General features: G+C 36.4%; 1 protein-coding gene across 2 annotated transcripts; it reads left to right on the forward strand.

Annotated features, from left to right (window-relative positions):
* Positions 1 to 6,323: 6,323 nt before the first annotated feature.
* Positions 6,324 to 25,523, forward strand: CBLL1 (Cbl proto-oncogene like 1). 2 transcript variants are annotated; one of them, XM_077165414.1, is made up of 6 exons: positions 6,324 to 6,803; positions 12,946 to 13,113; positions 16,378 to 16,475; positions 16,875 to 16,958; positions 17,875 to 17,948; positions 21,475 to 25,523. In XM_077165414.1, the coding sequence occupies exons 1-6, from the start codon at positions 6,791 to 6,793 to the stop codon at positions 22,508 to 22,510; spliced, it is 1,473 nt and encodes a 490-aa protein (XP_077021529.1). In that variant the 5' UTR covers positions 6,324 to 6,790; the 3' UTR covers positions 22,511 to 25,523. The 2 variants fall into 2 exon arrangements, with proteins under 2 accessions (XP_077021529.1, XP_077021461.1); XM_077165346.1 differs by having other exon boundaries at positions 6,328 to 6,803; positions 16,375 to 16,475; positions 21,475 to 25,520.
* Positions 25,524 to 26,912: the final 1,389 nt, after the last annotated feature.

Raw genomic sequence — 26,912 nt, forward strand, 5'->3', positions numbered from 1 at the left:
ATAATGTTGCACTACCCTCACCACCGTCCATTACTAGAACTTTCCCTTCAGCCCAAACTGAAGCCCTATATTCATTTTGGATTAACCCCTAGTAACCTACACTCTACTTTCTGTCTCTGGGAGTTTGTATATTCTCTGATATAAATTTAACATTCTAAACCTGTAGCAATCTAATTTGCTTCGAGACCAACTTAACTTCAATAGCATACATATATTCCTTATCCCTTTCCTTTACCCGCATTTTATGTAGTTCTTGTCACAAATTACCTATTAACACATTAGAAGTCCAAAACTGTTGATTAATCATTCTATTTTATGCATTTGTCATTTAGATCCTGTAGGAAGTTTTTAAAAAGCAGTTACAAATAAAAAATACAATAGTACTGGTATTTATGTTTACGCATGTCATCATCTTTACTAGAGTCTTTATTTCTTCATGTGGCTTCACTTCAGTCAACATCTAATGTCATTTCCTTTCAACTTGCAGAACTCTATCATTTTTTTGTAGGGTGGTCTAGTGGTGACAAAGTTCCTCAGCTTTTGTTTATCTGAGAATGTCTTAATTCTTCCCTCATTTTTGAATGATAGTTTTGCCAGATACAGAATTCTTAGCTGGCATTTTTTTGCTTTCAGGACTTTAAATGTGCTTTCCCACTGCCTTCTTGCCTCCATAGTTTCCAGTGAGAAATTAGCATTGAGTCTTATTGAAGAGCCCTTGTATGTGCCACATTTCTTCTCTCTTGCAGCTTTCAGAATTTTCTCTTTATTTCTGGCATTCAACAGTTTGACTATAACATGGCACATTGTGGGTCTATTTGGGTTTATTCTGTTTGGAGTTCCTTGAGCATCTTGGATGGCATATTCATGTCTTTCGTTAAATTTTAGAAGTTTTCAGCCATCATTTATTTGAATATTCTCTTTGCCCCTTTCTTTCTTCTGGGGCTCCTACAATGGGTATATTGGCATGCTCAGTGGTATCTCACAGGTTCCTCAACCTCTTTCAATTTTCTTCATCTTTCCTTTTTTGTTGCTCTTCAGACTGGATGATATCAATTGTTTTATCTTCAAGTTAACTGATTCTTTCTTCTGCCAGCTCCAATCTCCTGTTGAACCCCTCTAGGGAATTTTAAAATTTCTGTTACTGTTGCCTTCAACTTTGTTTGGTTCCTTTTCATAATTTCCATTTTTCTATTGATAGTATGTTTGTGTTCATCTATCATTTTCCTGATTTCCTTTAGTTCTTTGTCCATATTTTCCTTTAGCTGTTTGAGCATATTTAGGACCATTTAAAAAAAATCTTTGTCTGGACTGTCCCAGTTCTTATCCTTCTCATTTGTGGTTTCTCATGCTTTAATCTTCTCCTTCACCTAGGCTATCACTTCCTGTTTCTTTGTATGTTTTATAATTTTTATTGAAACCTGGACATTTTGATATTGTAATGTGTCATCACCAGAATTTAGACTCTGAGGCATCTATCCAGCCAGTTTTATATCAGTGCTTGCCTTGAATGATAGAAGCTAACCAAAAAAAAAAAGACTTTGAAGACTGATTTATGGGAGTGCTCTCCTTCAGGGCAGTGCTGGTTTGAAAGGATGTATGCACCCTAGAAAAGTCATGTTTTAATCAAAATCGCATTTTGTAAAGGCAGAAAAATCCCTAGTCAGTACTGTATGTTTGAAACTGTAATCAGATCATCAACCTGGAGACGTGATTTAATCAAGAGTGGCTGTTAAGATGGATTAGGTGATAACATGTCTCCATCCATTCGGGTGGGCTTTGATAAGTTTCTGGAATCCTATAAAAGAGGAAACATTTTGAAGAATGAAGGAGATTTGGAGAAAGCAGAGAATGCTGCAACACCACGAACCAGAGAGTCCACAAGCCAGTGACCTTTGGAGGTGAAGAAGGAAAATGCCTCCCGGGGAGCTTCATGAAGCTGGAAGTCAGGAGAGAAAGCTAGCAGATGATGCCGTGTTCGCCATGTGCCCTTCCAGCTGAGAGAGAAGCCCTGACTGTGTTTACCACGTGCCTTCTTACTTGAGAGAAACCCTGAACTTCATCGGCCTCCTTGAACCAAGGTATTTTTCCCTGGATTGGATGCCTTTGATTGGACATTTCTAAAGACTTGTTTTAATTGGGACATTTTCTCCGCCTTAGAACTGTAAACTAGCAACTCATTAAATTCCCCTTTTTAAAAGCCATTCTGTTTCTAGTATATTGCATTCCAGCAGCTACCAAACTAGAACAAGGGCTTATCCATATAATGAGTCTGGAGAAAGCTCCAGGCCAAAGTTTAGGGACCACCCTGACTTTTTTGCTTATGCCTTTTATCTTGGGCATGTGCCTGTGTGTGGCCCTGGGAACTCCTCATTGACATGGATACAAATATCCCCTTCCTTAGGAACAGTTCCTTCATGGTTTCTGGCATTGCACAGTATGTCCTACAGCCAGCAATCCTTAGTCCCATGTGGCACAATTTGTCTGGTCTCCAACAGCATTCTGTAGGAGACCTCAGTGAACCACTTCCTATATGTAGGATGAGTTCTAGGGCAGCAAGTTCCTCAGGCAAACACCAGACAGACTGAGCTAGACATACATGCTCCCAGTAGTTGTATGAGGGTTACTCTGCTTCCTTTGGAATCAGGAGATGAGATTGGCACTGGGAGTGTGGGCCAGCTCCATGCAGTGTTGGTACGGTATGGTGGAGGGGACAGCCAGGGAGACATAAGATCCAATCGCTTTTAATGGCCTTTTCTTGATTTGGTGCTTGCCCTGTTAAAATCCTTTAAATTTCTGGAGCTTTTAGAGATATGTTTCTACCAGTTCTTCCTGGTTGTTCAAAGCTTCCGTAAGGGAACCAGATCTTTTATTGGCAGTTCATGCATATTTGTTGGCATTATGGCTATCATAGGTGTCTCTGGTTTCTCAGACAATTGTTCTTTTCTTAGATATACAGTACTGAGTTAGTTTTTTGTTTTTTAAGATTTGCTTATTGTTTTTTAATGTATCTGGATGGGTTATATTTTGCTTGGTTTACTTTATATGTTCTATTTCTTAACCATTAGTCTGAAATCTTACTTTTTCAAGGTTCTCCATAATCATTACCTAGTTCTATTTTTAGTACCCCAAAACATGGATCAACAGTACAAATCATGCTGACCACTGCCCTCTACATAATCATAACAATTCTCACATATTCAGATGCCTCTTTCATTACTCAAGGCTCAGCTTACATCCCTCTATTAGCCAGCCTACCTACCTCAGTCCCAATGATCATTAGTTTCTTTGAAAATAGGTACCACTGCATCTTCTCTAAACACTGAGAAATTAATTGTATGTTTTTAATTATTTCTATAAATGATAGTTTGTAAGGTTCTTGAGGTAGGGGCTATTATTTGTTCAGCTCTTGCCTTCTGCCAGTCATAGGCATTTTTTTAAAAAGTAATTTTATTGACATATATTCACACAGATACAATTCATCCAAATATACAACTGATGGCTTACAGTATCATCACATAGTTCATCACCACATTAATTTTTTTATCATCACAGTTGTGTATTCATCACTATGATCATTTTTAGAACATTTGCATTCCTTCAGAAAAAGAAATAAAAAGAAAAACCCATACCTTCCATACCTTTTACCCCTTCCTCTCATTGACCAATAATAGTGCAATCTGCTCCAATTTTTTTTTTACCCCTTATCCCATCCCCTTATTTAATTTTTTTTTTGTCCTTGATCTTTGGCATTTTTAATAAAGCACTATGAAACAGCTGGAAGAGCATTAAGGAGAGGAAGGTTAATGACCTGATCTACTACCAAGGAGTCTGAAGCAAGCTCTTGGAAGAAATAAGTTTTCTGAGTTTTTGCAAACAGGACTTTCGAAGATGTTGTTTGTCAAGGTATTGCCCAATTGATCAGGATGGGTCTTAATCCATATTACTAGCATCCTTATAAGGGGAGGAAATCTGGAGACACAGGATTTAGCAGAAACCAGAAGCAGGAGAAGCCAGAGAAAGACTGATTGTCAGGTGACAGAGGATTGCTATCAGCAAAATGCTACACTTTGGAAAAGCCGTAGGCTTGCTAACACCTTGATTTTGGACTTCAAGCCTCCAAAACTCTGAGCTAAAAAATTCCTGCTGTTTAAGCCAACCAGTGTGTAATATGTGTCACAGCATCCCTCACAAAGACACTCTCTTTCTCATAGTGTAAACAGTGCTATGTAAATAGAAAGCTTTTAAAACATCTTGATGAACACTACTCTATAATTCGCAGGCATTCACAGGCAAACAGATGGCTCTGTCAGTAAAATGAAAATATGCACCTCAGTGCTTTAAACATCTATTATCATGATTTTTCATTTTTATAAACCTTAGGCCAATCCTATAGTGTACAAATAAATATTAAATATAAATTCTCAGTAAAGAAATTGTGACTGATGACAGCACATATTCCACCAACAAAGGTAGTGGAGGTGGTAACAAAATATAAATGTATGTACAGTTTCATTTATCAGTTTAGGTAAAGAGATTAAACTAATTTGTCACACTGTTACTCTATTGGTAATGCAACACAATGGCAATTAAGGGGAAACTGGATCTATAGAGCATAAATACTGAAGTAATGCTTGGAAGCAACAATGCCAAATCAAATAATACAATAAACATTTATCTAACATTTCATCAAAAAGAAATCTAAAATAAGGGCGTTTTTTCTCAGTAATTTTTTATAATTTAATGAACCATGAGGTGCTCATAAACTTCTGACTTACAGATTGAAGTATGTAAAATACAGTTAAAGGTATTACTTTAGTCTAATTATTGAAATATTAGCATCAGCAGACAGTAATAATATTCAGAGTATCTGCATAACCAAAACACTGTATGCCCAATGATAGCTGCCTGAACCCAGATTTGCATTAATCTGAAATGTAGCCAATAGGCTAAATTTGAGGATACTGAGAGGGGAGTGAGGTGGAGAGAAAGGGAAAGGGAGAGAAAGGGGGAGAGAACAAGCAAAAGAGCACTTCTTGTGAAATATTATTCCTTTATGCCTCAAATTGGTGAAAAATGCTTGGACAAATCACCACTATTTTTGAGAAAGAGGGTCACAGATATGGGAGAAAGGTTAAACTTCCCCCATTCTCCAAAACAAACAATGCCAGCAACTGCTAGCATCTTGAAAGCCATATTTAGTAATACTGAACTTAACGTTTTAATAAAAGTAGAGGATAACTTTGATTCACAAATGCGCTTAGTTGTGAATATACCTACATTTGTTTATAAAGCTACAGATATAATGGAATACTTTAGAAAGAGCCTAGTAAAACAATCATCAAATAACATATTACACTTAAAAGTACTGATTATCATAATGTTATTCAAAGATTTATCTATACAGCTAAAACACAGTGCTATACACACATCTTTTTGGAATTCAACATGGTGAAGACACTTTTATGAGATAAGAGGTCAATAATCCCTTTTATTGATCTAAGAACTGTGGCACTGAAAGCGCGAATAACCCAAGGTAATGATGTCGTCACCAAGGGACTACAAGAATAGAACCCAAATCCCTTGACTCCCAAGCTTGTGTTTTCCACTAATTGTGCTCCTTCCTACCCATCCGAGAGCATCAAGTGTAAAGGGTAGGAGAAGGGAGTGGATACAAATGAACGAAGTCCACCAGGCGGAGGCTACATTGAATGTCCTAAGGCATCATATCACCCTTTGGCACTTTCTTTTTGGCTGAAAGAAGATGAAAGCAGCAGCAACCACAAACCCCTGGGACCAAGAACTGGAACTAGGTACTGCCTATTGTGGTTAACTCTCTCTTCCTCATTTTAGGCTTTTTCTTTTTAACCTTCCCCCTCCGGGCAAGCCCTAACTCTCTCTACACCTCACTCAGTTTCTACCCACCCTCGCGCTTCAGCTCCACTCTGCAAACTATTCGTAGGAGTTCAGGTCTGAGGAGAGGTATTCTAGGGGTTCCTAGGACTACAAGTGTTTTCTCTAGAAAAATGAGTGGTGGACAAGCACCACAAATTTATTTAAACTGTTAGAAATTTAAAGGTGGGCATGGGGCGGCATACACCAATTGTGCTCTGCAGGGGTCTAGTTAGCTCGTTACGACAACGCAAAATTTAGACAATAAGCCTTTCTCCCTAACTGGGAGCTTCACTCAGCCTAACCACCTCCTGGGCAACCTCCTACTGGAGGACGCTTTCCCGAACGCCGATGTTTACACTTTTCCTAAACCGGGTAAAGAAAACAGTAGCTCGCGGACCCTAGAGGCTTCCAAACCGTTACTCCGCCCGCCGGGGTGGGGCCAGGCTAACGGCCGAGCCTGCGCAGTAGGTCTGGCCGGCTCCGAGTCCCAACGCACTACAAGTACCAGAAGGCAACGCTCCGCGGGGAGAGGGGCAGGCACTCGCCTTACCTGCGGCTAGCGTATTACTTCTGCATCTATCCTGCCCCCCCGCCGTTGTTCCCAAAGATTTCCTTTCCAGAGTTAAAGGCTACTTTCTCTTGCCGCATATGAGGAGCTGCCGTAGCTACCTGAATTCTGAAGTTCTTCGCGTACTCACTCTTTCTCTCTGCCCAAACTATGCCTGACTGCTTCACCGGAGTAGGGTAGAGGAAGCAAAACGAGTAAGCCCTTGGAAGCATAGCAGAGGCAACCTGGACGTTATTTCCGCTTTCCGGAGTCCGGAAGGTAGCGCGCACGCGCTCCCTGCTACTCCGGCGCGGTTGACTTCCGCTCCCACTGTGCCCTGCGAGCCGAATCATGGATCACACTGGTAAGGAGGCGGGGGCACTAGGGGTCCCAGTTCCATGCCCCCTTGGCCGGCCTGGGACCGGTAGCCCAGTGGGCATAGAGGGTTTACGCTAGCTACCATGCACGAGCGTGTGGCGAAGAGAAAGAAATCTCACAGACCCCTCCGTGCCCGGCAGGGGCCTGCTGTTTCCTGGCCTACCCTCCGGTGCGGTAGCTACAGCCTCAGTACCGGCAATAGTCGCTTCTCTGGTTCTGCTGGGCTCCTAGCCCTGACGGCTGGCGGCGCAGGCCTCAAGGGGAGGGGAGAGGGCAGCCCTTTAATTATTATTATTATTATTATTATTTTCTTTATCTTTTCCCGGGTGCTGTGTTCTGTGTTGTGGGAACTGGAACGTAGATTCCTATCTCCGAACGGGGGAGTGGGGTAAGCCTCATTGCAATCTCGACTCCGGCTGGGAGTGGATGGGTGAAAATAGGTTGGAGGCTTCCTGCTCTCACGGTCAGCTTTGGGCGGGTGCTCCTGTGGTTATTGTCTCTCGGATCCTTCATGAATTGGAGGTGGGAGTGTCCCGAGCTTCACTTGTGGTCCTTACTCATCATTGGGGAACATTTCCAAAGGAAAGTTTAAAATCAAGGCATTCTTGTCCTTTTTCCAAGTAAGTGTGGCTCCACCCCTTTCTTATGTGTGGGTTTTTTTTTTTTTTGGCTTTAACCTTAAGATTTTTGGATATTGAACAAAGGGCCCTCGGAGTTAGAAAGCGCCTCCATACTGTTTTATAAACCATATCACAAGTGGAGAAGGAAGGCTTTTTCCTGCCTAGATATGGAGTGGGATATTTATCTTCGGTCATCAAATATTTGTTTTGTAATTACACATACATCCGAATGCCGAATACTAGGAATGGAATGGTTAAACAACATGGACTGAGCCCCTGTCTTTATGGAGAGTAACTTCTATTGGGGAAAATAGACAATAAACAGGTTTTTTAAAAATGGAGTTTTTGTACATTATGATAAGTGATTTGAAGAAAATAAATGAATAAAATAGGATGGACCTTCAGAGAGGGTGGTCAGGGAAGACCTTTCTGGAGAGCTAATATTTAAAAGCTGAGATCTGATGGATGGGAAGAATCCAGTCATGGAATAAACAGAAGGAAAAGCATTTTCAGCAAGTACAGAGGCTCTGAGATAGGGAATATAGAAAAGGTCTGTTGCCTGGAGCCTGGTTAGCAAGAGGGGAAGAGCCCTAAGTTGAGGTTGCAGAGGAAGGCAGGACTCATATCCTGTAAGGCCTTAAAGGTCATGTTTTTCAGATTGCTAATGCTGTCAGAATGCAATATACCAGTCATGGAATGTCTTTTCTAAAAGGGATTAATTAAATTACAAGATTACAGCTCTAAGGCATAGAAGTTGTCCAAACTAAGGCATCCAAAGAAAGATACCTTGACCTTTTTAAGGGGCCGGATGTGTCTGGGTTTCCTCTGTCATGACTGGCATTTGCTAGTCCTTTCTTAGCTTCTCTGGGGCAAACACTGAATTTCTTCCCTTAGTTTCCCTTGGCTCTCTCCAGGTTTTGGCTTTTCAGTACTGTGGGTCGTTGCGTAGGACTCTTGGCGACATCTGCTGGGCTCTGCATCTTCTGCATCTCCAACACCTGTGTCTGTTCTCAGTTCTGAAGCAACTGTGCTTTTCCAAAATATCTCCCTGTTTAAAGGACTGGGTAAACTAATCAAGACCGACTTTGAATGAGTGGGGTTACATCTCCATCTAATCAAAAGGTCACACCCACAATTAGGTATGTCACATCTCCATGGAAACAACCTAACCAAGAGGTTCCACCCTAGATAATAGGTCTGCTCCACAAGATTGGGTCAGGATTAAAAGAACATGGCTTGGGAGGGCAGCAGTGGCTCAGTGGCAGAATTCTCATCTGCTGTGCCAGAGACCTGGGTTTGATTCCCACAGCCTGTCCATGCAAAAGCAAACAAACAAACAAACAAAAAAAAAACATGGCTTTTCTGGAATACATAAAAGTTTCAGACCAGCACACTAGGGTAAAGATGTTTTGTTTTAAAGTGCAATTTAAAACTGTTGAATAGAAATAAAGGAGACACGTGGTCTCTTTTAAAAATATAATAGGCTGTTGTGTGGAGAATGGGGTAAAAGAGGGAGGCACGAGTAGTACAGTGTTCTTCAAGAATCAAGGCTACTGAAATACAGTTCATCAGTTTTAGGTACTTCTCTCTAGCTGCTCCAATACATATAAACTTAAAAGGGGGGCAGGCCACGGTGGCTCAGCAGGCAAGGACGCTTGCCTGCCATGCCAGAGGACCCGGGTTCGATTCCTGGTACCTGCCCATGTAAAAAATTAAAAAACTTAAAAGGGTTATCTAAAATAACCTCCAGGACAACCTCTGGAGTCGGTTTGAAGTCTCTCAGCCACTAAAACTGTTTCATTTCTCTCTTCCCCCTTATGGTCAAGAAGACTTTCTCATTTCGATGATACTGGGTCCTGGCTCAACCCCAGGAGTCGTGTCCCACTTTGATAGGGAGATTTACACCCCTAGGAGTCATGTCCCATGTAGGGGGCCAGACAGTGAGTTCACCTGTTGAGATGGCTTAGAGAGGCCACATCTGAGCAACAAAAGAGGTTCTCTGGGGGTGACTCTTACGGTGAAACTCTGGGATCTTGATGTTAGTGTAGCAAATGTTTAACTTTTTAAAGATTAAAAAGGGATCAGATTTCAACTAGAGATATGAATGAAGTTGATCTAGATAGGACTAAGGTAAATCTGTGTGAGACCAAAGGAAGAGATGTTTTAGTGCCAAATTTGGCTTTTCTGTGGCACACTATCTAATTTAACTTGTATGTTCACTTTGTTTGAACACAGTAATTACATGGAGTCTTGAATAGGAAGTAAGATCTTGTTGGTTTGTACAGGTCAGTGTGATACCCCAATATAGCCCAAAGTAATTTGAGCTAGAGAATAAATAAGTATTTGCAAAGTCCCCTTGCGGGCTGGGGAGAAAGGAGGAAATATTAAACTTCCCTACCTGGGAAATTCCTGATATTCTTGCAAATAGTGGGAACAACCAAATCAACAGGCTGAGCCCTCAGTCTAGGTACTCGCCCTGTGAAGCTTATTCCTGCAAAGGAGAAGCCAAGCCTATGGATAATTATGCCTAAGAGTCACCCCCAGAGAACCTCTTTTATTGTTCAGATGTGGCCCAGCTCACTAAGCCAACTCAGCAGGTGAACTCATTGCCCTCCCCGCTACATGGGACATGACTCCCAGGAGTGTAAATCTCCCTGGCAATGTGGGACATGACTCCCAGGGATGAGCCGGGACCGGCATCACAGAAATGAGAAAGCCTTCTTACCAAAAAGGGGAAGAGAGAAACGAGACAAAGTTTCAGTGGCTGAGAGAATTCAGACACAGTTGAGAAGTTATCCTAGAGATTATTCTTATACGTTATATAGATATCCCTTTAATATATGGTATATTGGAATGGCTAGAGGGAAGTACCTGAAACTGTTGAACTGTATTTCAGTACCCTTGATTCTTGAAGATGATTATATAGTTATATGGCTTTCACAATGTGACTGTGTGATTGGGAAAATCTTATGGCTCATGCGTCCTTTATCCAGGCTTTGGACAGAAGAATAAAAAAAATAAGGGCAAAACATTAAATAAATAGTTGAGGGGAGGGGGTAAGGGGTAAAAAAATTAGGTAGATTGCAATACTAGTGGTCAGTGAGAATGAGGAGTAAGGGGTATGGGATATGTTTGTTTTTTGTTTTTTTTTCTTTTTTCTATTTTGTTTTTCTGAAGTGATGGAAATGTTCTAAAAGTGATTATGGTGATGACTACACAACTATGTGATGATAATGTGAGCCATTGTATACTGTATGGTGCTTGAAGATATCTCGATAAAAATATATATATTTTAAAAAATGTTCCTTTTTAAAGTGGATCACTTTGAGCTTCCAGTTATCCTTAGTTGGTGACAATTTTCTGTGTAATATTCTGGGACTTTTACTTTAGGGTTTATGTTTTTAGCTGTTTTTTTCAAAAGGAGATTGTACTTTATGGTGAAAGATTTGTATATTGCAATATGATCTGATTTAAAAAAAAAAAAACACCTCCAAAAAACAAACCCAGAATGTCTCTGTTAAATGGTGTACTTTGTTTATGAACTTGTAGTCTGTGAGGCAGGTGGCAAGATGTTAAGGGGCAACAGGCTTTTTTGAAAGTAAGAGTGGTAGGCTGTGCAAGCAACAGTGGTGACCTCACATTGTTCAGGGTGGTGTGAAAAGGACTTATAGTGAAGTTGTGTTTTCATTCACAAAGGTAAAACTGTAAGAGTTCTTTGTTATCTAAAGGACAACATGAAACCATACATTAACTCTGCCTAGAACAACTTGCTTTTTAGTTTATTAGAAAATCAGAAATAGTGTTTGAGCAGAAAAAAAGATTATTCTCCTATATCTATCTGTCTTTTGGTCATTGAATTGTAAAAGCAGATGAAATGCATTAGTCAACTTTAACATATACATGTAATGAAGTGTTCAAGTTAATCAAGTTCAGTTTATCCTAACCCTCAAGATTTTAGCTGTTCGTAGTCCCTTTTCCACAAAGTTTTTGAGGAATTCTAGGAGAGTTTTGTGTTTATTTTAAAATAGTAGAAAATAAACTAAAATATATTTTAAAGTAATCATTAAGGATCCATTTTGAATTTTATTCTATATATTGTGCAGGAAGAACAAATGAATATGAATTCAATGTGTGCTTGTACTAGCTTACTACTCAAGTTTGGCTTTACCTAATTTACTGTGGACAGTTTGGCTATCGAGCTTGATTGAAATATCTCCTTTAAGAGTGGTTACACAGCCTTAGTCAATAACTTGCCATGTTTAAAACATTACAATTTTTAAAAAATTTCATTTGCACTTCTAGTTTAGGGCATTTTCCTTTTGTCTTTAGTAAATAGAGTATAGAGTCAGTTCTGTGAAATAATTATCCTATTATTCGTGGGACATGAGTAATAATTTATTTCATGGATAATAAGCAGGGCATTTCAAGAACAAGGAAATAGACCTAGTTGCAAGCACAGAAACCTTGTATCCTTCTAAACTAATTTTCCACTACAGTGTTGACTAGGCAATTTAGTTTTACATGTGTATCTCTAGAAAAGTTATAATACAAATACATTATTGCTTATTTCTAATACTTGAATGGTATAATTTTTACTATATTACTGTATGTATTTTATCTTTACTTTTTATGAAAAATAACATATACAGAAAAGCAATAAATTTCAAAGCACACCACAACAATTAATTATAGAACAGATTTCAGAGTTTGGTATGGTATGGGGGTTACAGTTTGAAAATTTCAAGTTTTTCCTTCTAGCTACTCCAAGACACTGGAGACTAAAAGAAATATCAGTATAATGAAGTCATACTTGTCATTTGTTAAATATCTTTGTCTTCTATCTTCTCTGTTATAACTTCACTTTCTCCTTTGATCATTCTCCCAGTCTTTAGAATATGGACTGTGCTCATTCTAAATTTTTCACCTGCATGCTTTTTAGAAAAGCTTAAGGGAATAATCACCTTCCTTAAAATTACCTTCATTTTCAGATGCATTATTTATTTAATTTTGCCATTGTTAGTATTAGTTTTGTGCTTCTAGTTTTGTTGGTTGTCCTGATGTAAATTTGGTTTAGCACACTTATTGAGTGACTGCTTTGCATGCTTGATATTCAGGCATGGAGGTAGGGATAGTTTTCTTTTTCCCCTTCTTCTTCTCCTACTTTTTAAAAAGTCTCTTATAGTTACTCCAAGATGGAGATTGTTGTCTTAGGTTCTTGAATAGGTTTATGTGCCTGTAAACCCTTCTGGAATTATATGGAAAATTGTATTGCTTGTTTTTCTAAGGAGAGGTTCTTAATGGGTTCCATGTCCCAAAAAAGTTAAGAAGCATTGCTTAAAGAGTTTATCTAAAATAGAGAAAATTAGCAGTTATACTTTGATCATGGTATTTAAAATCAGAACCTAACTCTTCAACCCTTGGTGATGTTGAGTATGTTGCTTTAATACCTGTGGCAGAATAAAAAAGCAAAACTAAACTAAAGAACTCTTTTTTTTTTTTAACAAATAGATAATGAGTTACAAGGCACTAATAGTTCTGGATCATTGGGTGGTCTTGATGTTCGTAGACGAATTCCTATAAAGCTCATCTCCAAGCAAGCGAGCAAAACCAAACCTGCACCTCGAACTACAAGGACAATAAACAGAATGCCTGCAAAGGCTCCAACTGGTGATGAAGGTAATTTGTTTAAACTAATAGGTCCAACTGCTTTCTGTAATATCTGATCCCACCAAATAATCCATGTGATTTTTTTTACTTATAGCTGCCTCTTTTTTATTTTGCATATTCTTATTTACTTTTCATCCTTTTGTTTGACTTTTCATTTTAGCATATTGTACTTTTCTTTCCATCTAGAAATAGTTTTAGTTTAATTTGTGTTTTTGTTGTTAAAAGCAACACTGCCCATTGTTTTTGTTTTTTTTTTAAATATTAACATATCATTCCATTCTACATATACAATCAGTAACCATTGTTTTTAAAGAATCTAAACAGTGCTGCAGAAAGGCATAATATTAAAAGTAAAATTTGCCCCTCTCCCCCCACAGTCCTTCTCCACAAGGATAATCTTAAGATTTTTTTTTACACAGAAATGTTATTTTTTTATGTATAATACCTTTTTTAAAAAAATGTAATTAAATATACATTTGAGATTTTGCCGTATCACTGCATAAAGGTGTACCTCATTTTTAAAAAATACTATTTTTATGATGTTTCCTTTTATGGATGAACCATAATTTATTTTCTAGTTTTGTGATATAACCAATGTTGCAGTACATTTCTTTGTACATATATCTTAGTATGTGCACTTTGTAGCATTTATAGTTTGTATGAATTGGAGCATTTTAGAGCTTCATGGATATTGTGCATTTTGGAATTAGATAATGACAAATTGCTGTTTAAAAAGAGTATTTCAGTCGCACTTGCACATACTTAACAACACTGGGTTTTATCAACCTTTGAAAAGTTTTGTTTTGATATAAATTGCTTTAATTATGAGTGGAGTTGTATACCCTTTAATTGCATTGGTCATTTCTTTTCCTCTTGGGGCCTGCCTATTCCCAATTTTCTGTTTGGTTATTTGTCTTTCTCTAATTGATTTTTTTTTAATGAATTCTTTGTAAATTAATAATAATATTGTATGTATAATATTCATATATTGTATGTATTCCCATTTTTCTTTTGAATTTTTATTGTGGAGAAGCTTGTGTAGTCAGGTATTTTTCTTTGTGACTTCTGGGTTTTAAGACATTTTTAGAAAATCCTTCCCCTATTCCATGAGTATAGAACAATTTTCCTATTTTATCTTTACTACAAGGGCAGCAAACTGGCCTGTTGCCAGTGTTTATTTGTAAACAGTTTTGTTGGAATATATTCATTTAACAGAATACACCCATTCATTTGAGTATTTTCTATGGCTGCGTTCGCATTATAATAGCAGAGTTGAGCAGTTGTAACATAGACACTATGATCACAAAAAGTAAAATATTTACTACCTGGCCCTTTACAGAGAAAGTATGCTGGCCCTACTTTAGAATATTTATAGATGTTAATTTAGAAACAAAAAGTGGAATCTATCCCCCACCCCCTAGCCATTTCTCCCAACTATTGAATAATCTATCATATATTAATTTCTAGAACTGTTTCTGTTTCTAGACTTTGTATCTTATTTTATCCTGTTCTAGCAATCTGTCTGTATTTCTTAGAACCAGACTGCTTTATTTATACTTTATGGTTACTTTTGTAGTGAGTCACCCTACATAAAAAAATATATTTGAAGTCAAAATGTCATAAATTGTGGTAGTAAGAACCTAAGACTGCAGCTGCATTATCTGTACCCACCTAGGTATTAAGTAATTTTTAAAAAATTTCAAAAGTAATATACAAATACAATTTTGTAAAAAACCTGGAATTCCTCTTCTATACTTTTCTTTCTGGGTATCCCCTAGTCCATACTCCTTTCTAGAGGATACTTCCATTACCAGTTTCTCTCTTAATAGAAGAAATTGAACCTGAAGATAATTTTTTGATACTTCAGATTTTTACTTGTACCTTAGAGAAAAAATTTGTTTTTTTTCCTTGACATTATTTCAAAAATGCAGTTTGTGGTGCCAATATATTATCTATACATATGCATATGTAGTTGAATGATAAGGGAACAAAACAACTGAGAATAATGGGCTTCTAATTTCCTTGGCTCTTGATATTCTGAGTAATTTTCTGGGCTGGAAAAATTGATTTTTCTTATTTTGAGTTTTAGATGGCATTAGTTTTTACAAGCTATAATAGGAAGGGGTACATTCATGAGTAACTTTATAAGAATACCCTGACTTTGAACTAAAGCTGTCCTTTTTGTATAGGAGATAATTAGATAACTGTGCACTGGAGTTTCCACATCAGCTTTAAAAAAAATTCTTCCATCATCATTTGTGTGTGTGTGTGTGTGTGTGTGTGTGTGTGTGTGTGTGTGTGCGCGCGCGCGCTTATGTATGCATGTGTGTACACAGGTGCTGTTATTTAGCCATGTGGGGAAAGTTAAAATGTGTGTTGTGGCTACTCTGTCAGTCTAGGGTCAAAAGAGATGTGAGAAGCCTGGTACATTGGAGGGATAGATTTGTCTTCTCAGCTTTGCTTCAGGTAATTGGATTCTACCTAGAATTTTCATCAGAATGCTCATTGATTTTCTATTTTTCTGTATGCTATAAGAGGATTTAGAGGATTGCTATCACATATTTTTTTTACTAGGCCGGAGAAGTTGAGCCCATTCGATCTTTACATTATCTTAAGCTTATTGATATTTATGTAGATGTAACATAGTAAAGGCTACTTTTAAGTAGATGTAATATGACTCGTACCACTTGAATGATGGGAGAGGGAGATGTTTTAACTGAAAAAATGAAGTTGGAATATGTTGATGTTTCTAAAATCAGGCTCAGTGTAGACTGAAGAGGATATCTGATTTAGTAAGTCATAAAAGAGAATCTCCAGAATTATGTTTTCAGTATATTCTTTTTGTAGTAAAATCAGTCTCTTTTTGCAGTGTGACACCACTTTTGTAGATATATTAGAATAAATGGTGATCAGTATCTTAAAAATTTGTGTTACAAGCATGATGTTAGTCAGTAAATTATTATACTAAAGACATCCTGGTACACTGATGAGTGCTTTGTTGGGAGTTAAGAGATCTGGGGTCTGTTCCTGACTCTGCCACTAATCTTCTATGTGTTGTTTTATGCAGGTCTTCATACTGCGATATTCTCAATTATGAAGTAAGAGAATTGCGCTGGATGATTTCCAAGATCATTTCTAGCTGATGTTTTAAACTAGTTTTGATTATCTTGTTCTTACCATAGCTTTGAAAGGAATCAAATGGGCTTTTCAATGAATAGTCCTGTTTTGTTAAGATTTGAAATGTTAATGGACAACATTTTGTTTTTTCAGAAGGATTTGATTATAATGAAGAAGAACGGTATGACTGTAAAGGGGGAGAACTATTTGGAAATCAGCGAAGATTTCCTGGACACCTTTTCTGGGATTTTCAGGTAGAACTATAAATAAAGTTAAAAATTGTGTTAGAGCAACACAGAGTTAGCACATAAGGAATGTCTGGAATAAATTTTTATTATAGCTATTACTTTCAGCCAACACAAGTCTTTTGTTTATTAATGCCCTGTATATTTCCACTATTATCAAAAATAATTTGAGGGAGTTTATACTAAAGTCAAATGAAATCAGCAGCCACTGACATTACTTAAAAAACAAAATAAAACTGGTGGTGCAGCTAATGAGGGGAATATGTGATATGTGGAGATTATACGAAGAAACCTTTATTTGTAATTCTTTTAACAATTTTAATGAAATACTAACGAATTCATTGTGTGAGTTATAGATACAATATTTAGAATGCTTAAGAAAGAAATTATAATTATATATTTTAACAGATAAACATCTTAGGTGAAAAGGATGATACACCAGTTCATTTCTGTGACAAATGTGGATTGCCTATTAAAATCTATGGACGAATGGTAAGTGTAACTAAGTTAAATACTGTTGTTTTTTTTTTTTTTTTAAGTGTAAGCATTGTGGAGATAAGATTCTGAAATTTAAGTAGGTGGGTTTATCATTTTTGAATGTATGAAATAACTAAGGGAAATTCTGGATAACATGAATTTAATATAATTATCTTGACAAATTCTTGAATTGCTTATAAAATAATTTATTAAGGATACTAACTTTGGAAAACTAAGTAATATATTTGGCCTGTTTGAAACTTGTTAGTTTACATTTATTTTAGTTTAATAAGGAAAATGTTTTCTTATCTTAACAGAATGAAATTGGTTATTAATTTTTGAAGTCTATACTTTTTATAATATAAAACTGAATACATCAATAATAACTATAATATCTGAAAATTGAATTCTAATCATTAAAAATCCTCTCAAGTTAGTTTTGCATTTATACTTGAGAAAAAATTAAATTTGCTAATCTGATCATATAGAGGGCATGGATTATGCATTATAGCTTTGCTCTATTACATAGCAAAGCAACAATACTAGACTGCATTTCAAAATGTTCTAGCCTTTTACTGTGTCCTTCTGATTTATTTTCAATTGCTAATCAGTTCATTAAGATTACCAGGCATAAATTCTACTCATATTAAATGTAGGACATACTTGTTGGTGCTTTAGAATAGTCTCAGGAGAAATAGGATAAGATAAAACAAGTTATACCCTTTGTCAGGAGCTTTTAACCTTCAGGACCCATGGAAGAAATTTACAGCGTTTATACTTCCAGAAGGTATAAGCAAATGTGCATGTATATGTGTTCATTTTAATAAACAGCTCCCAAGTGTCTTATGTGTAGGTGAGTACAATTACTGTTATTTTCTGATGGAAAAATTTTAAGTTCTTATGTGCTTAACTCTAATATGGCTCTTCACAGATTCCATGCAAGCATGTTTTTTGCTATGACTGTGCTATTTTACATGAAAAAAAGGGAGATAAGATGTGTCCAGGGTAAGATCATCATTACATTTTTAAATGTTATTTTAATGAAAATGAAGTTTGTGCTGCAATGTTTGTAACCCAGATTAAAGGTCAGGAAGTGAGTTAAACCAGAGGCAGGGTTTCACATATTTAGATCTAATCTTTCTTTGTGAATTTAGAGTTGCCTTAGCATGCTCCCTAATAGCTAGGTAGCCACTATAACTCAGTTCAACTTTGCCAAAATGATGCTTGCCATCACAGAATTATTATTATTATTATTATTATTATTATTATTATTATTATTATTATTATTATTTTAGAGCAAAGATTCTAATTAGCTTTCTGGCTTCGAATCCTGCTCTACCGTTGTTAGCTATGTGATGTAGGGTTTTTCTTTATTTGTAAAATGGGGCTAATAATAGTACCTACCTCCCAAGGTTATTATTAGGATTAAATGAGTATGCACGTGCATGTGTGTGTGTTTGGAGATAGGGGGTGGGGCAGATCTGGCATATTTAGTAAGTCATGTGAGTATAAGCTTTTATACTTAAAAATCTGATTATTTGGTCTTGGGTGTATCTTAAAACTATATGATGGCACAGACTTAGGAAAGTTATAAAGAGCTAGAGAAATTGGTTAATTCTGATATTTGGAATGGTCTTGAAGGATCCAGAGTAAAACTAGGGATTTTAAAATCAGTTTGGAACTCCCTTTGAGGAAGGTTTGAGAGAAGCTTTAAGAGAGTGGGAGCCTTCCTTGAAATAATAGTTAGCTCCTAGATTCCTTGTAACCTCATGAAACTACCCCACAGTTTGTAGCATTGGCTAATAATGAAGCTATCGTTGATTTTAAGGGATGATGCCCTTTTATGGCATAGGAAAATTGGCATCACTGGGAGAGAAAAGGGTGATTCATTGACAACTCAATGACAACTATTTCTCTTGTCGTATTTTAATTAGCCTTTTAAAATAACAGATTATAAAATCCATATGTCAGTTTGATAGATGCTTTTCCTCCCTAGAGTGATAAGTCAGGAGAGTTATGAGATTAAAAGTGTTTATTCGATTATTTGGAGAATTTTTCTAATGCCTAATTTTTTTAACAGTGTATGTTAAATTATATAGTAAATTTGATTACTTTATTGGGTTGAAGGATTTCAGATATGATAAAACACTATTGTGGAGGACTTTAAGTATTTTGTTCTTTTATAGAAGTGTTCTAATAGTCATATTTAAGGGAAATTTAGTTTTCAAGGCATTTAATGTAACTTTAGTAAACTCTTATTTTTATGGACCTTCACTATCCTAGAACATAAGTCTATCTGCATAACAACCTCAAATCAAGAAGGGGTGAAAAAACTCCTTACTGCAGCCAAAATTGATGTTAAATATTATATACTACTGTTTTTAAAGTGTTACCCCCCAAAAAGTGCCTTACATCTTAGTAACGTGGAGATCCTATTTCTGAGTTTACATCGAATTAGAAACAAAAAAAATAAATGTGCCAAATGGTTACTAAAGAGACGCTAGTCTACTGTGTCAACAGAGTACCAATCTTATAGTCAAGATGGAAAAATACACACAACTCAAAATCAAGAAGTATGGAGCCATCTACTATAGTGTCAAATGGCCTGACACACATATTCAGTGATATTAGCTTATGACATTAAATACTTATCAAGTGATTAAATACTTTCACTTTCATTGCTTTATTTGATCTTGAGGATACCCTTTTTTTTTAAAATTTATTTTGTATTATCAAACCAAAGCAACATATATTCCATGTATGGTGTACAATCAGTGGCTCACAACATCATCACATAGTAGTATATTCATCACCAGATCATTTTTTAGAACATTTGCATCACTCCAGAAAAAAAAATAAAAGGAAAAACAGCCTCACACATACCGTACCCCTTACGCCTCCCTCTCATTGACCACTAGTATCTCCATCTACTCAATAGATTTAACCTTTGTTCCCCATATTTTTTTTTCTATGCTCCTTACCACTCCCTTTCATTGTTCACTAGTATTTCAATCTACTCAATTTAATTTGACATTTGTTCCCCCTATTATTTATTTATTTTTGCATGGGCAGGCACTGGGAATTGAACCTGGGTCTTCAGCATGGCAGGCAAGAACTCTGCCTGCTGAGCCACCATGGCCCGCCCTATTTATTCATTTTTAATCCATATTTTTTACTTATCTGTCAATATCATATATAAAAGGAGCATCAGACACAAGGTTTTCACAATCACATAGTCACATTGCGAAAGCTTTATGATTATACATTAATCTTCAAGAAACATGGCTACTGGAACACAGCTCTGCAGTTCAGGCACTTCCATCTAGCCTCTCTAATACACCTTAAACTAAAAAGGGGATATCTGTAAAGTGCACAAGAATAACGTCCAGGATAACCTCTCGACTCTGAAATCTCTCAGCCACTGACACTTTATTTTGTCTCGTTTCTTTCTTCCCCTTTTCAGTCGAGAAGATTTTCTCAATCCCTTGATGTTGAGTCCCAGCTCAGTGTAGGATTTCTGTCCCATGTTGCCAGGGAGGTTTACATCCCTGGGAGTCATGTCCCATGTAGAGACAGGGAGGGCGGGGAGTTTGCTTGCTGTGTTAGCTGAAAGAGAGATAAGGCATGAAGATACTCTTAAGTAGGTGAAGTAGATACAAAGGTGTGAGTTAATTAAAGTGGATATTTTAATTCCATTTAATTGAAGAAACAAAGAGATTAAAATGACTTTCCAAGATTACAGAACCAACACTAAGTCCCAGGTCTCTTAATTCCTAATTCATTCCTCTTTCCACTGTCCCAAGCAGATTCTGAAGGCAAGCATGGATTAAATAAAGTGAAATGAAGAATAGTTATTATTTTGACCTTGGGTCATTAAGAAAATATTAAATGTGTTTACTGTTGAGGAAGGTAGAAAAGTGCAATGATTTTTAGAGTAAACTTGTTTAACAGTTTCCTGATTGGGCTCTTAATAATGACAATTTGAATCTAAATTGTTTATGTTGTTTGATGTTAAGAACGGTGATAATTAGGATGATCTTTTTCATCTTTGTAGTCCCCACAGCACCTTTCACTTAGTGTTTTCCAGTTAGTATTATTTGGTCAATAAATACTTATTGCTCAGTAAACAATATGCAGATTTGAATTCCATGATTGTGACATAACCTTTGGTTTGCTCTTCCTGAATTTTTCTGCTGATAGATGCAACGCATAGAATTGTTTGAGAAAATAGTTCAATAAATTCTAGGTCTTGGGAAGAATAAGGTCTCTTCTTAAAACATTCTGTTAGATAAATATTTACGGTATTAAGAGTTCCAAGTTTGATAGAAATTCTCATTCTTAATAGCTAATACAGGTGACAAGGTGGGGAAAATTAAAGGTTTATTTACAATAACTATAATTTTTAATTTTGAGCATTTGCTGTATTTTATATGACAGTCAAATTTTAAAAATAGGCATGTCTTTGAAATTAAATGCATTATGTTTGTTTTCTGTCTTTAGTAAATCAGATTTTTTTCCCTTTTTGATTTAGCTGCAGTGATCCTGTGCAGCGAATTGAACAGTGTACACGAGGTTCTCTCTTCATGTGTAGCATTGTTCAAGGGTGCAAGAGAACATATTTGTCTCAAAGAGACTTACAGGCTCATATCAACCACCGCCATATGAGAGCTGGAAAACCTGTTACCCGGGCTTCACTTGAAAATGTTCATCCTCCTATTGCCCCACCACCAACTGAAATCCCTGATCGTTTTATAATGCCACCAGACAAGCACCACATGAGCCATATTCCGCCAAAGCAGCACATCATGATGCCACCTCCTCCTTTGCAACATGTGCCTCATGAGCACTATAATCAGCCACATGAGGATATTCGTGCTCCTCCAGCAGAGTTGTCCATGGCTCCACCTCCACCTCGTTCGGTCAGTCAGGAAACCTTTCGTATTTCAACAAGAAAACACAGCAATTTAATAACTGTTCCTATTCAGGATGATTCAAATTCAGGTGCTAGAGAACCACCACCTCCTGCCCCAGCACCTGCTCACCATCATCCTGAATATCAGGGTCAACCAGTGGTTTCGCACCCTCATCATATTATGCCTCCACAGCAACATTATGCACCACCCCCACCTCCTCCGCCACCAATAAGCCATCCAATGCCACATCCTCCCCAGGCTGCAGGTACTCCCCACTTGGTTTATAGCCAAGCTCCACCTCCACCAATGACCTCTGCTCCACCACCCATCACTCCTCCCCCTGGACATATTATTGCCCAGATGCCACCTTATATGAATCATCCTCCTCCAGGACCTCCCCCACCTCAACATGGTGGTCCACCTGTAAGTGCACCCCCTCCTCACCATTATAATCCTAACTCTTTGCCCCAGTTCACTGAAGATCAAGGAACTCTGAGCCCCCCATTTACACAACCAGGGGGAATGAGTCCTGGTATATGGCCTGCACCAAGAGGGCCACCTCCTCCTCCACGAATGCAGGGTCCGCCTTCTCAAACCCCACTTCCTGGACCACATCATCCAGATCAGACAAGATATAGACCATATTACCAATGATAATAGTATTTTGAACTGAAAATATGATGCAAAAAAAAAAGCCGTACAGGTAGTCAACCTTTTAATTAAGCTTTGACTGTTTTGGGAAGGAAAAGCACCTTTTACAGAGGTGACTAAAACACTTAGCGTCTTGTCTCTAAATTGTTTTAAACCTTGATCTTAGGACTGATTTCAAGTACTATACTGTAGTGCAGATAAGTGGCTCAGTTGAGCACAGCTTTATTGTAACAACTGTTCCCATAGTGTGGTAAATTGACCCGGAGGTAACCATTGTAATATTTCCTTAAATTTTTTCATTGTTCCACTTTCAAAAATATTGCTTTTGTTAAACCCAATGTTTAGTTTTTCTTGTGATACATTTTGTTAACCTGTGTAAAGGATTAAATTTTGATATGGTTGTCAAAATGCTATTTTTATGTGAATTTAGGTGCAGCTACATACTGTTTTTCTTTAACCATATGTTTTACCACTAATTTCCCAAAGTTACAATAAAGTCCTAAAAGTAAAAATTTACTAGAATTTACTGTAAGGCAGGCAGTTAAATGGTGAATTACTTCATATTAGGCACTGAAATTTTGAGTTATAGTAAGTATATAATATACTTCATGTGGATACCTTTTAATTTTTAGGCAGCCTCAGGAACACCAAAATACATTGCATTTTCAATTTAAGATATATTTATGTTTCTAATGTTAAAAGGCGTTAATAATTATTTGGAAAGATATGGCCAAAGTAATTGAGTCTATAGGCTCCAAGCTTGAGGGGGATGCTGTTACTCATGAATTTTTTTTTTTACTTAATGGTGGAAATCACATAACATACCACATTTATTAATCTTAAGTAACATTTTATAGACCTGTTTAAATGGTGTCTATTAGTTGAAGTATGTCCTACTCTGCTCACTATCTTAAATATTTAGGGCAGAATAGGCTTTATATAATTCCTGTCTTCATGGTAGAGTTTGATTCTATGCTTAAGCAGTTTTTCTTTATTGGATTTTACACTACTATTTGAATGCCATGGAGGAATTTGAATAGTGTATTTGAAAGACATCCTTGTAGTCACAAATCTGCATTTACTTATTTTTCCTTACTGTGTGAATAGGATCTTTCCTGTAACATGAAATTTGAAAGCTATTAATTATTTTTTTTTCCTTTTATTGATAAAGCAGTCTAAACCTGGAACATTTTAGCATGAAGTTAACAATGAAGACTACCAGATGATTTTGTATTGGAGAAAAGTAATGTTTATTTATGAATTTCAGTACTTTATAAGGTGCCTTTAGAGTCAACATTTGCATTATAGGGGCTTGTTACAGGCCAGCTACAATGACCACTTACAGTTTTTACAGAATTCATATGTATGAATTAATGTTCTTAGGATATTATTATGTATCCTTTGAATAAACCCTTGTGAAGTTTTCCTCCCCCCCAAAATGGTGCATAATAGAAACATGAAATGTATAGTATGCAGACAGCATTTATTAGATAGTTTGTAGTGTATAAATCTAGAATATTTCATTTTGGCAAGGGAAGAGCTGATTGCTAATTTACCATTTTATTCTGTCAGGTACAGGCAAAACAAATTCTCATGTTGGATGATCAAATGCAAAGCCATTTGATCTTAAAGCTGAAGTTAGGAATAATATAAATGGCCATTTCAACTTTAACCAATTAAAAATACCTAATACTTTTTATTAAAAAGTTAAGTAAGTGAATTTTCACACCAACCAGTTTGAGAGTCCAGTGTTAATGCAATATTTCTAGTGAGAATTTGTTATTAGAAGCATGAGAGTGAAATAGTATGAAATGTTGAATGCTTCTATCCGATTACTGTAGGTACTTGGACTGGTATAAACTTGATTCCCTTCCATTGCCTTCTTTAAGAACTGCTAAAATATTACTGTTAAAAATCCAATACCATTTTTTGTTTCATGTAATGAGAAAATAACCAAATTCACTTTAAAGTTTCTCAATTATATGTGAAGAACTCTCCTGTATTTATTGAAATTCACTAGAGTTGAATGTGGTATGAAACCGCTTAGCCTTTGCATTGGACAAAAAATTCAATATCATGATGAAATTCCATGTTAAGAGAAGTAGGTCTTTTAAAAATGATTTATTTTCAGTTAGGTTTAAGAAATCTATTATGCAGGGAGGCAGATCACCTGAATGTGTTGTAGCAAAAAAAATTTTTAAATGGTATTAGACTTGAATTCATCCAGTTGTTTGAATGAGAATGGGTGGGTAGAAGCATAACAAAATTACTGTTAATGTTTCTTTCCTTAAGGAAAAAGATGTGAATCCCAGACTTATTTCAGGGAAGCCTTTGAAGCTATGATGGACATAAGTCTAAATTAAATGTATGTATGTTTCATTATATTGCTCTTAAGACTACTGAGGTGGCAGTTTAATTCTTAAAAACAATAAAATGGAAGCATAAATACTATTTTGCCTAAATGAATTTTTACCTAATGATGACACAAATGGGAGAATGTGGTGTTTTCCATGTTTATGTTGACACAACTTTCTATGGTAAAATTAGAATTACTTTTTTTTGAACATTAAAGTCAGAGTTGAATTGTATAGATATTTCTTCAGTGGCATGCTCAGAGTATAATATAGTATATAGGGGCAAATCAGATGCAAAGACTATAACAGTTCTGTATATCCATTTTATCATGTAAAAACCACTTGCTCAAAATTGTTGTGATATTATAGATACTAAAATATAAATGGAAAAGGTGAAACTATGACTATTTATATATGTAATATACAGAGCTACTTTGTTTTCTTGTGATTAATATACTTCAAGAGTACATTCCGTATACCTTTTTGAAAATCCCCATAGCCTTATGTTTTATAATTTTTTTTTCAAAAAGCCCTACATTATAAGTACACAGAAAAAACTCAAGTACTTAAAACAAAAATGTATTTCTGTAATAGGTTAGCCATGAAATAGGTACGTTGATGTTAGTTGAAATTTGACATAATCATACTCAGTGGATTTATTTTTCTTCACTAGTTTATAATTGTAACTTAGTAAATTGCAGTCCTGAAACCAGGCAGAATTTACTTTTTATTACAACGTTATCACATTCTAATGAAGTAGTATTGGATACGGTATTCTTAAAAGGGAGTGGTGGAGGGGGGTGGGCAACAGTTACAATACTTCATATGATACTAATACGAACTGTGATTTGGATTTTCAGACTTTTTTGGTGTGACTCATGCCCCTTTATTTTTCCGTCACTGATGGAAAAAGTTTTAAGGCAATTCTTAAACTAACACTTTGGTGTTAGAGTTTAATTAGCCCAACTGCTTATCTTCAGAGCTATGCACTTTTAGGCATAGAATCACAGGATTAGAATGAACTATGTTAGGTCATGGGTTTAACTCTCACATTTGAGCAGCATTTTAAAATGTTAAACTATCTTATTCTTTCACCTAAGAACATCCCATTTCTAAATAGTTGTAAGTACTAGCTTTGTGTATGTGTGTTTGGGTGTGGGGGAGGGGTGGTGCAAGGTCCAAGAATCAAACCCAGGTCTCCCATGTATGGTGGACAAGCATTCTACCACTGAACCTCCTGTACACCCTAGTACCAGCTTTTATATGGCACTTAAGCCCATTGCCTAGTACACTGCCTTTAAAATTGTTTTCCCTTGCCTTCCTTCAGTTTAAAAAACTCCTGCTCCCTTTTACTCTTCTTCCTAAATGTTGCTTTCAAAATCTACTTTTTTGTTGCAAAATTTCAATTATACCAATAATTAAATTCTGTGAGAAAAAGTTAGATATTAAAAAATGGAGATCTCCTCAGCTACTATCTCAATTAACAGTACCCTCCTCAGAATTAACCACCATTATAAATTTGGTGGTTTATACGTACTTATTTTAGTTACAGAGCTGAGAACTAAATAAACTTCATGCTCTATTGAGTATCCTAAACCACATTCAGTGTAGTATTTCATAACCTGTATTCAGTAAATATACATTGAGCACCTACCATGTGGGTACATAAAGGTTGGTTGATTGATAAATTTTGAAAATAAGTCCTATGGGGAAAAAGGAAATGTAAGGACAATAGGAGTTGGTAGGTTTGCAATTTTAGAGTGGGCAGGGTTGGACACAATGAAAAGATGACACTTACAGATTTGAAGTAGTTTGGAACGATGTAGATAAGCTTAGGGCAGAGCTTGCTAGGCAGAGGATACAAGTTCATGGACCTTAAAGTGAAATTGTACCTGGTGTGTTTGAGCAATAACAAGGAGCCTGGAGTGGAGTGTGGTGAGAGGAGAAAGGAGGTCAGAAAGAAAATAAAGGAGGGAGTGAGGAGGCCATGGAAGGCCTTGTAGACCATTGTAAGGACTTTGACTCACTCAGATTAACATGGGAAGCCATTG

Source organism: Tamandua tetradactyla, chromosome 1, assembly GCF_023851605.1.
Source record: "Tamandua tetradactyla isolate mTamTet1 chromosome 1, mTamTet1.pri, whole genome shotgun sequence".
NCBI classification, from domain to species: domain Eukaryota; kingdom Metazoa; phylum Chordata; class Mammalia; order Pilosa; family Myrmecophagidae; genus Tamandua; species Tamandua tetradactyla.

What these genes read in the sequence shown, in the direction of transcription:
- CBLL1 (XM_077165346.1), top strand. An exon ending in GGCTCCAACTGGTGATGAAG is followed by an intron (nt 13,114 to 16,374) that starts GTAATTTGTTTA and finishes TTGTTTTTTCAG; the next exon opens with AAGGATTTGATTATAATGAA. An exon ending in GGAGATAAGATGTGTCCAGG is followed by an intron (nt 17,949 to 21,474) that starts GTAAGATCATCA and finishes TTTTTGATTTAG; the next exon opens with CTGCAGTGATCCTGTGCAGC.